Source organism: Buteo buteo, chromosome 26 (genome assembly GCF_964188355.1).
Source record: "Buteo buteo chromosome 26, bButBut1.hap1.1, whole genome shotgun sequence".
Classification (NCBI taxonomy): Eukaryota; Metazoa; Chordata; class Aves; order Accipitriformes; family Accipitridae; genus Buteo; species Buteo buteo.
In genome coordinates, this window is record NC_134196.1 from 2,391,602 (window position 1) to 2,403,636 (window position 12,035).

Here is a 12,035-nt window from a genome sequence, read left to right on the forward strand (position 1 = left end):
TCTTGTAACATGTGCTGTTGTGGTTACTATGTGGTATCAGAAAGAACTTGTTTCAGCAACCTCAGAAAATCAAGAAAATGCAGATGCAGAATAACTGCCTGAACTGAGAAGCAGTCACTCTGCTGGAAAAAAAGCACCACTATTGCATAAATTAATTTCTAATTTATTATTTAAATATTTGTCCTACAATAACATTCATTAAGGTTTTGGTGTCCCATTGAGCTAGCCTGTGTACAAAAGCATGTGAAAATAATGTATATAGTTACACAAAAATAATAGTAATGAAACTGAAGTTTAGCACATTCAGCATTCCATGTTTTTCTGTTTTTATAAACATCAGCATGAAGGTGGGACAAGGGAAATTTTAAGGAGGAAAAGCACAAACATTTTAGAACTCTGCTTTTTAGACTGCTGGTTTTAACTAAATTTTTGAGTTTGCATTCTTTTTTCTCATGCACTTGCCCTGTGCTGCAAGCAGAATATTTGGTTTTCTTATCAGTATCAGTATATCTACTTATTTTGAATATTCTGAATATCTTGTCCAAGAACTCTTCACAAATTTAGAACAAAAGAGTCTTTCAATGGTAATAATATAATGGAACAGTTACACAGATACTTCAAGGGGACAGGAAAAACACAGAGATAGTCACAACCCATTACTCCTACAATGAGATTTCTGTAACAGTTTCAGCAGATTAAAGAATTAGCCATTTTAGTGTTTTATAATACTTCCAATAAATGATTGCCTTGCAGCAGTGTTTATGAATAATTACAAGGTTGCAATATGAAAAATTGGAAAGGCTTTAATGAAAAATGAAGTAGCAAATATACTTTTGATTGGAATAAACCCCCTTAATTCAGGAGATTAAGTGTATGTGTATCTTTAAATTGCAGAATATATGGAAACGGGAAATGCAAGTGTTTCAGAGGAACGCCCACTGGAATGTGCAGAACATCAGTCTTGCATTTTGTCCCCAGAAGTTCCTCCGTCTCCAAAGGCTAAAAGTAAATACATGTACTCTGTGAATACAGAAGCTGTATTGAACTTCTCTTTAATATTAAAATTACATTGCTGACACATTCATACAAACATACAAAATGAAAAAGAGATATTAAGGAAGTTATTGATACTGAGAAGCTTTTTTCCGTCATGAATTACCTATCTTGACTACATATACTGTAATCCATGTCATATAGGAAAGCAAAGAACTGTATCCTCAGAGAAGTCACTGATGGATTATGATGTATTACACTATGTGATCTTAAGTCTTTTTAATTTATCTGACCTTACACACTTCATAATGAAGTAAACCAAGATAATAGATGTGTCAAAATACTCTGCAGGCATTGTTCACATTCAAGTTAAAGATTGTTTCCTTTATCTTTCCCAGTGAGTACCTCTTCCAACTGTGTTACATTTGGATGCCTCTTTCAAAGACCATGTGTGTACTGCTCTTCCATTCATCTTGTAACATATCTTTCATACACTGTGACTATCGCTGTTGTGTGCATGCACTTTCATCTTACGGTCTGAGTCACCCTTTATGCACCACAGCCACTCGCGTAGGGCGCTTCCTGAGTGGGATGTCGTCCTGCTCTTCCATGAAAGTCATCCTTCTGTAGAACCAAACCTGACTTCTACCTTCTGTAATCATCCACAGTAAATGTAATTGACTGCTGGCAAATAACTAAGCCTCCTATTTTGGTTTTGTTGGGGGGTGTGTGTGTGTTGTGTTCAGGTTTTTTTAAAACATGTTTACAGGGAGAATTTTTATTCATGAGAAAACCAAGTTTAATGCTGCATGCCAGATTATGATCTTCATGGTGATAGTAAAGGAATGCTCTAGTTCCATTCATGGTTCCCGTTGGGGTACTTAACAGACATATGGTGTAAAAAGATAAGTAGTTCCTTTGAGATTAGTAGAATCATGAAGTCAACTACCCTATGCAATAGAAATACCCGTCTTGAAATTAAGTAGTAAATATTTTTAAAATATGTTTTACTTCTTAACGATAAGGGCATGATCTCATGTTTCTTGTTTCTGCTTTCAAGGTATAAATACTGTAAAACATGCTAGCTGGCTTTTGCTTGTCTACTGTGTAATCTGATTCTAAAGGAAAGAAATTGTACTTGATTGTGCTTCCCATCCATCTGTCTGCCATTCTCTCACAATCTAATTTCAAATAATTTAAACCAAATTTGGAAGAGGGATAGCAGTATCAATTACCTTTCTGTGACTTTCAGGAAAATAAGTACCTAGATAGAGGAGAGACCTTAATTAGTACCTGAACTGAAAGAGATAGGCAAAATTTGTCTTTCATTTATTTGTTCTGGCAGCAGTCAGGCAGCCAGTTAGCATACACTTACAGGCTGGTCAGCACCCTTGCAGTTCCAGTTTTGTCACACAATTCATTCTTGCCCAGTAAGAAATATTGCAGGCTGTATGTGGGAGAACATGGGACTGGGGACATGAACATAATTGTCTAGGAAGCAATAGTCCTGTTTCTTTCCAGGGCACTGCATCATGATTTTAGAATAGGTCTTAATTTTTAGGTAATTTGCTTCCAATTTTTACTTATCATAATATGGAATAATTTCAAATTTCCAATTAAAAAGCAGAATATAAACCTGATCATATCTTTGTTTAATTTTACAAGTTTTATGCAAAGTTACCATTGACTAAGAGTAACAAGAATTTTGAGTGCAACACTTTTGTTACTTGGATATTAAAAGGCAATTAGATGCTTTTAATTAACAGCTTTTGTTCCTGTCTCTGAAAATTTCAGTCATAACTGGCCATAGTTGTAATTTAAAAAATATTTTAAAATATTTATGTTTACCTAGCATAACAAATGAAGACTATGAAGAAAAATGACACAAGAGCTCTAGACCAAGCAGATAGAATCTTATCTGGGGCTGCTTTAGTTACATGAACGTACATATGTGCATTGTACGTATGCTGAGCTTAATATGCTCCCTCTGGTTTTCCTTTTCAGCGTTTTATTCCCAAAGATGGAGAAAAAATGGAATTATCTTTCTATTTTATCAAGTCTAAGGACTGTAGTTTCCAACAGTATGACTCTTGTAAACCTAGTCAAGAGGAGGGCTTTCTTATTTGCCCTTAGAAAAACTAGGCTTTCACTCATTTTCATTGCCCTTAATGAAGGTAGCTGTGTAACACACGTGATAGATTATCAGAACCTAATGCAGTTGTTTGTAACCAGCAGCTTTTTACTTTATGGAGGTCTTGCTGCTGGCAGTGGGCTATTTGCAGAAAAGCTAGCACTCGATGAGATTCTAATCCTTATTACCACCAGTATTTCTAATAGTGGCCCTCAGTTAGTATAGAGGTATAAAGCCCATTTTCTTACTATTCTGGTAGATTTTTTTAACTAAAGATGTCTGATAAATTAAGGAGAAAACACGAAACACAATGCAGAATGGACTAAACATGGGTTTCTGATAGACTGCTGTAGTGAGGTGTGTTTTAAACTTGTGGGTTTTGCGGAGTAGATCCTTCCACCATTCCATTTAATCCCAGGAAAGTGAGCAAGAATTATAAAACATGGCTACAATTCCGTTCCAACCTACTTATGGTTTATGGAACCGATCTAGTGTATTAATTGATTACAGCAGCAAACATGAACCCAGTGTAGAGTATGGGATGCTGATTTTGTATGTTTGTAGAAACTTTCCTTTCTTGGATTAATTTGACATTCTTGGATAGTTGCTATTTCTAGCCAATTTTCAAGATTAGTAAACAGAGAAGGGGTAAGTATATATTGTAATTAATCCTAATTAAATGCAAGGTATAGGGGAATGCAGAAGTGTGTAGATTATCTCCAGTGATTCCCATTCTGGAATGAGATGCCATTATTTTTGAGGGGAGAACTGTGCATGAAGATCACTGTTTAGATGATAAGGCATGGAATATAACAGATACTCAATAAAATTTAAAGAATGTGCATTTCCTTTTTAGGCATAAATTACCCCTGGTATTCTAATTATTGACTAATGGTGTGTCTGTTTTTAAAGGTGAAGCTGTGACTGGAGAATTATCAAAGCTCTTAGATGAAATCAAATTGTGCCAAGAAAAGGAATACTCTTTTGAAGATCTGTCTCATACAATATCAGACCATTATCTGGACAATTTTAGTAAAGTATCAGAGGAAGAACTTATGACCAGTGGAAGCCAAACCAAGCTTAATGTAGTAAGTAAGATGGGATACAAAGACAATATATTCAGTTATATCTGCTTTACTTATGGCACATTCAAGAAAGAAATAGTACAAGAGTGAGAATAGTACAAGTCTAACATTATAATAGAAAAAAATGAGATAACATGTGGTCCTTACAGATTTAGAATTTAATGTTCCCATTATTTTACAAAGATACTGCTTACCACATCTCAGAATGGCTTTTTATGGTACCGCTAATAGGACCAAAAGTTCAGGTTAGTTGTTCTTTTGAGTGTGGGGAGTGCAAGGAAGGGGTTTTTGAGAAATCAGTTGAAATCAGTATGCTTAGTACTATACTGAAGTCTAAATGCTTGCAGAATGTCATCAGAAGCGTCCCCCAAAAAGAAGCTAAGCATCTTCAGTTATGATTCTTATTATTACAACATAGCTTTCCCAGTAGTCTGAGTTTCTCATACTGAAAATTGTTGTGGTTGTGATACTTCAGTGATTTCCAGCAACAGTTGAAAATAGGACTTCATTACTACTAATCCTGTGAATAAAGTGCTCTAGGATTCATTTTTTCTTTACAGTGTAACAAGGCTTTTTTTTTTATTGAATTCTCTTCCTCAATAAGTAAAGTAAATGGGATTGCCCAAGGAATAAAGCACAGAACAGAGGGAAAATGCTAAGTGCTAAATTTCAATTAATGTAGTTCATAAGTTAAGAAAAATTATGCTCTCATATGTGGGGAAAACCATGGCAAGTTAAGGACTTTTATGTTCTAGAGGATTTATTACAATATATGTAGGCAGAATGAGATTTACAAAGATGGCTAGCTGCCTTGAAATGCACTAGATCCTTTTGTAAAGCCCATCTAGATGTTTGAATGATTAGATACATAACCCGTGTTGAGTCAGTCTGAACAAGATAGCGATCCCATTTAAGCGTTTTTATACATATTGCTAGTGTCTCTCTCTATTTAGGTGCTAACTGCTATGTAAATCTGCTCAGCTGCTGTTTTGCAGAAAATGTAATCCATATAATTCTATCTACTCAGACTGAAACTTTTACAGACCTAAATGAAATACAATGGCAATAGGAAGTATTCAGACACTAAATCTGTAATCTACGTGCAGCAGGCAAATACAAAGGTAAATTAGGCAATATGGTTTTTGAGATTTCATCTATTTATATATTGAACTAGATGTGAAAACAGATCTTCAAAAACAGGGACTGTTTAAAGCATGTTGCGGTGCTCTCCTACTAGTGCACCCAGCTATTCTTTCAAAGAAAACTACAATCAGGATGATGGGTATACACTCCCAACACAAAGTCAGGATGGAGGGCGGAGCGTGTTTTCCCCTAGAGTAAACCCAACTATGCAGGCCTATATGGAGAGGAATCTTTGCTGTGATGTGGGATTTTCCTGTTTGATCTAAAACATCCATTTTGGGTTTTTTTTTTAAGGTATTTTAAGGTCACTCAGTCTGTTCAGTTGCTACCTGGCTGCCTTGCATCAAAAAAAGGAAGTTGTTCCCAGTTTTGACATGCTGTCTTTTAGTTTTGGGGAAGTGCTGCTTTCCCTTGGTGTATAGACTCCCTGTACAGTGCACGGGTGACACGAAAACGCGCACGTGCTGTAAGGAGACATCAAAGAGTAATTAGGAAGAAGCACTAAAATGAAGAGTTCTGTTGAGCTCTGAAAATGGGTGCAATGGTGAATGCTGCCAAACTACTCTGGGGGCAGGACCAGCGAGCATGGTGATAGAAGTGTGACAGTAGGGTGATGACTGAAGAAACTTAAATGAATATTTATGTACAAGAACATGGAGAGACAGTGAGATGTGGAGACATATATAGATATGGAGAGTCAGAAATAGATTCCTTGGGTATGTATTAAAGAAGAGAAAAATTCCTGCAGCTTCTTCTGAAGCCCTGGGAAGCTTCCATAAAAGTCTCAGTAGGGTAAGCAGGGTCTTCTCTTGTCTGCGTTCATTCAGCTCACATTCATTGCTGCTGCACGTGCCAAGACCCTCTGGAAGCTGGGGCAGCACGGTGTGTGGTGACACTGGAGCACGGGCTCTTTGTCCCTGCAGGACCCAGTGTTGTCTCTTTCTGTTACCAGCTCTGGCACAGGGCTGGAACTGTGCCTGGTGTGCCTCTACAAGCAAGCACTTCAGGTTCAAATCAGCAGTTTTTCCCCTAATTTTCACTGCTGACTGTGCCAGCGTCAGCTCTGAGGAGGTGTAGGAGTCAGGTCCCTGTTGGTAATGTGTCAGGTGATGCCATTTCCCTGACAAATGTTGGTTCCAGAGACAATGTCTGGTGCAGGCTTTTCAACTTCTCCTGTAGTCCAGTGATCCGAACAGGTTCCAAAACCCCAAGTCATGACACTTTGTGACCCTTAGAGAGGTTCTGCAAAGGAACTGGCTGCTAGGAGACATCTGCATTTTTTGCATCATGCTATTGTTCAGAGAAATAGGACACCAAGACATGGGAATTTCTGTTTGGAATAGTAGCTCGTGGGTCAAAAACTTAGTAAGTTGGAGCAAGGAGTGTCAGGAGCCACCTCCTGAGGATAGCATGGGCATATGAAAAAGAAAGCATCAGGAAGCAGAGTGTATTTCAAAGCTTTTTTTTCTTTAAAACAAAACAACAACAACAAAAAAGAAACCCAACTTTTTTTGAAGCTTTTTTGAAGAGGTCCAAATCACCTGTGGTACTGCTCTGGCTAAATAAGGTTTTGGTTGATTCAGGACTGCAGAGGGGAGTGTCTGTCTGTCTAGGATCCACAGCCTGGAATTCTCTCCTGGATTTAAGTGCCAGCCACTTTTATTTGAAAGAGCAGGGCTCACTGTGTAGTGTAAGGGTAGTGGGGTTGCCTGATTTTTTTAATGCAGTAACTTGACAGTAAAAGGCTTTATCTGGGAAGTGGAAGAGTGGTGTTCAGTTCTCTCTGTGGCATAAGGGTGGGTTTTAACATCACTTTTGTAGTCTTCCACGTGAAAGGACTGAGCATCAGCCTGTTGGTCCCCCCCAGTATTCTTTCTGGATTTTACAACCGCTGGAAAAATACCAGTGCAATTCTGAGAGCAGGGCTAAGTTAATGTGAAGACTACATTATAAAGAATAAACTAAAGAAAGTCAAGTTAAAGCTACACTGGAAACTTTACAATTTCAGTGCTTGACTTTTGCAACTCAAGCTGTTTCAATGTACTTCTGATGTGCTGTCATGTAAAATATTAATTCCGTGTTTCCTAGTCTATCTTCAGCAGTCATTAAAACGTGTATTATGAGATCAGACAACAATCCCCTGTTCATTGGCTTCACAATTAAAGGCCAAATTGAACATAGTTTTGCAGCTGGAAATGTGGGTTATTATGCTACTTCAGAGAGAGCTCCAAAAAGGCATTTATACACATAGGCATCATTTTAGTTGGAATTGCCCATTTTTCTCAAAGGCTTGTACATGGGGTGGGGTTGATGGTGGATTCATAGATTTTCTTTTTTTTTTAACTCCTGGTTCCTGTCTGCCTCTTTTTCCCATTTTTTTGTCATTGTGACTTGAATACGCTCTCTAGTTCCCCTCTACGCAAAGACATGGAAAGCCCTGAGAGCTGCTGCACAGGCAAGCTAGGAAAGCTTTATACCTGTGGATTGTTCAGTCCTGACATAGTAGTTTTTCTGTGTTTGCTAAATACAAAACTTTCACTCCAAATAACTGGGATTTGATTGTTCAGCAGGTCAGAAAACGAGCTGTGCTTTGAAACATGTTCCTGAAATCATGAGGTGGAAAAAGATGTAGGAAAATCCTTGATTGTATCACAGTTTAGTTAACTTAGGTGTGTCCTTTTAAAAAATCAAGCTGTTTTAAGTATGATTGCTAGCAAAATCAGCTTTTGACAAAAACTTAGAGTAGTTTTGTGTTGTTTTTTTTTTAAAAACAGTATAATTTAAAAAATATTTATTTTCCAATAGATGGCAGTCTGGCTCAGTAATTTCAAGAACAAAAGCAGCCATCTTATATAAGAGTTTTCTAACTTTTTTCATTGCTATGTTAAAATCATGCATTTTTAACACGGTAGATAGTACAAACTGCTTTAAAACAAGCACCTGTAATTCTTATAAGAGGAAAATTTATTGAACATTGTGGCATACATTTAAACTAAACCCTAAAATATTAGGGCTAAATTTAGAGGTGTATTATAACACACAGGTTACACATCAAGTTTGTATTCAAACAATCTGTGTGAATCCAAGAGCAAACAAGAAAATTTAAATAGGTACGACTTGCAAAGCAGGGATCCAGAAAAATTGTGTCAGGAAACTGAACAGAAGAATGTCAAAGTGTGTATTGTGGGGAATCTTCCTGAGCTCCTGCAAGTAAATTGTTTTAACTCGGATTCCTCTGTCCTTGGAGTGCTAACTAATGTCGTTAGTGGTTTCTTGTCAGGTTTGAGGTTCATGTGAGAACAAATTATTCTAAATATAATATAAGAACCAGAAATATGCTGTATTTATTGCAATGCATTTGCTCATTGTGTTTCTTAATTTTAAAAAATTCAGAAAAGACAAATATGGGCATTTTGTCCATGTAAGCAAAAATTTTTGTGGATACCGGAGAATATGTTACTTATTTGCTTTGGACAGCCTGGGACTGCAAAACAAAAACTAGGGTATTAAGAACTTCTACGCTTCCATATGTGTGTGTATGAGTGTATATCTATATTTGCAAGATGTACATATTGGATACAATACTTCTCAATCTTTTCCTTTCATAAACTTGTTATTTTCTTTTAATGATTTTTTTGTAAAATTAACTCTTAAAAAAGGTTTGTCTCATTCTGTGTTCAGAGTGAATTTGAAAAGTGTTTTTGTTTAGTAACAATAACTATTCTCCATATTTTTGGCAAAGTCATGAGAATTTTTGAACTAAAACTAATTTTAAAATAATAAAGAATCTGCCATATACACTTAATAAAACTGAAGCTCTAAATTGAAGTGTTTTCTTCAGATCAGTCCCTTTAATCTTGTGTACTAGGTGGTTGCTTGCAATGTTTGCTTTTACATTTATGCTATTGTGTTCACAAGCATAATACATAGACTACAGTATTGATTTGCACTTGCAAGTGCAATATCTTGCTGTCTTTGGATATGTGACATGAGTTTAAAGACATAGTTCCAGAAAGTGCTTCTGGGCTTTTAACAGCAGACTATATGTTAAAGGATTTTACTTAATTACCTGGAATAAATACTGAGAATCTTAACTTATAATGTGCCCCTATTTTTTTTTTGCTTACAGAATAAAACTGAAGATAGTAAAACTATGTAGGATTAGAATGACTGCACTACAGAGGGATTTCACAGAAGTGGCAGCAGTATATCTGATTAAATTTAATGTGGTTATGTAATAGATAATAAAGGCTGGCAGCAGTAATTTAAATTTGAACATGAAGAAAGGTTCTGTGTAGTCTCAGGAAAAAGATTTGGATTTCATCACAGGCATATAAATGTCAACTTCTGCTTAATTCTGTCATCCAGAAAGGAAAGTTGATACTTAAGTACATTGAGAGAACAAAAAAACCCCCAAAACAAACAACAAACCAAATCCAAAACCAAACCACAAACCCCCTTAAAATGTCTTATTAACATTGTTGAAAACAGCGATAGTATGTATTCAAAGAGAAGATTCACTTTTTACTCTCATGTCAGAATATTAAGAAGGTGAGGGTATATAAAAGCAGTAAAACTATGATCATGTTTGGCTTATACATAAGGGGAGACTTGAAAGCATAGAATTGTGTGTTTTCAAAAGATGGCTAAGAATGAATATATTAGAGGTGAATAAAATTTATGCATGGTCCTTTAGAAGTCAGTTCTGATTAATTTTTTTCTCTAAGGCAAAGAACAATTATTTTTGATAAAAAGCACACATATAGAAATTTTTTTTTATTTTACAAAGTAATAACCACTGGAAATTGTTGAAGAATTTTGAGGTAAACAATTTAGTAACATTATTCAATAATACCGTTGTTTGGTTTTAGTTTGTGGGGTTTTTTAACATAACATTTAAACAAATAATGGCTGGGCTGAAATATTATAATGGCTAAGAGTGACCGACTATGCTGGAGTAAAATGATTACTATCCTGGATCAAACGTGGTAGCCTTTAACAATATCACACACTTGCATATAGGCATTATTGACAGAGTGAGGCAAAATTTCACATGACGATGATGAGCAAGCCAGAAGTATATACAATGGCTGGCTAATGAGGATACATTAAAAACACATTCAGGAACAATTTTGGTTATTTATTCATTAGGGAGTAGTAAGACAATCAAGGCCTGATTGTTTGGGTCTCTATGGAGAGAAGCAGATAAATTTTAAATTATTTAATAGAGTAACATTTATTGAATTTGATAATACAGCTTTGCTGTATTTTACAGGTATTTATGATGTATTTAAAAAAAAAGAGTTGTACTGAGAGTCAGTGTTTGGAATATTGCTGCTTTACAAAGTTCCTCTTTATAATTGTGATAATTTATGTATTGCCAAATTTTGACATTGCAAGGATTTTCTATTAAGTTGCTCTTTAACTTTTATACGTAGTTCAGTTATGAATCTTATTTTGCAAACATATACTGACTCTTATTTCTGTGGGAAGTAAAAACATGAAAGCCATCTCTCCCAGGATATGTAAACCTTACTTTTTAAGATTCCCTTGTTGCAAAGGTCTACCCACTCTCTGAAGATAAGATTATATAACTTTAAAAATTGTTTTTAAAAGCTACCACCCAACTAAAACCCATCTGTTAGTCCCAGTTTCTAATGCACACGGTGGTATTTCCCACTGAGAAGAGCTGTTGTTGCTGTTGGTTTTTTTTCATTAGATATTTCTAATGTGACATCCAGTACCAAGGATCCACTTGGTCAATATAGAATTCTATGCTTGCTATAAGCTACTTCACAAAATGATTTCTAATTTCTATTTAAACATGAGCTAGTTATTGCAAAGAAGCAGGGGGAAATGTACCAACTTCATACAAATTTTTATCCCTTCTGTTAGGTAGCTTACCTAGCCAAGGGAAGTTCAGATGTTTTTAATGTATCCTTCCCTAGCCTATGTTCTAGAGCTATTAAAATAGGTTATTTTTTTCTATCCATAGGTTATGCTATGCTTCAGTGCAGTTTTGTAAAGATTTCTGTGTTAAAGGGATCCTAACAGCAGCCATTTGGAACTCTACACAGAATAATTTGCCCGGTGGCATGCTTCATAGCCAACTAAATTAGCCTGCAGCTCTCTGCTGCTGCGATTTCTGGTAGAAGCATTGCTAGACAATCCTCCAGCGTGCTGCATAGACCTACCCTGTGAGACAGTCAGCACTTATTTAGGAATATAAAATCCCCAAATATGACAACACTTACTATGATTTAAACTACATAGAGTAAGGTATAACTAGGGGAAGGTGCTGGCCAAGCTGCCAGTTCATCTAATCTGCATTAAAAAGTACTTACTCCTTTTACACCAGAGTGATTTTCTGGAATATTTAACTAGTATGTGCAATTATGTATGTGTATGGCAAATTCCTTGACTATCGGATACTTGCAGGAAAATAGCTTACAGACAAATGAATCTCTCTGCTGTTATGTGTTTAGCTTGCACTGGTGAATCCTAAATGTATCTAATCCTTTTGCTCCAATCTGTCACGTTGTTTACTGCAATGACCCTATATTACTATGTTTTGCAGAACATGTGCTGTATGTACAGGCATTTTCTTCTATTTGCTGACTATATGCTGCCATTTATTCTTATATAGCAAAATCTGACAGAGTAGAAAAGAAAAAATAGTTTGT

General features: G+C 35.9%; 1 protein-coding gene across 2 annotated transcripts in view; it reads left to right on the forward strand.

The window, feature by feature from the left end:
- ANKS1B (ankyrin repeat and sterile alpha motif domain containing 1B) overlaps positions 1-12,035 on the forward strand; it is a 422,725-nt gene that overhangs the window by 77,900 nt on the left and 332,790 nt on the right. For both annotated transcript variants that reach the window (XM_075058028.1, XM_075058030.1), the window contains exons 7-8: positions 895-1,005; positions 4,037-4,212. In XM_075058028.1, coding sequence (XP_074914129.1) covers positions 895-1,005; positions 4,037-4,212 — 287 coding nt within the window. The remainder of the gene's footprint in view (positions 1-894; positions 1,006-4,036; positions 4,213-12,035) is intronic.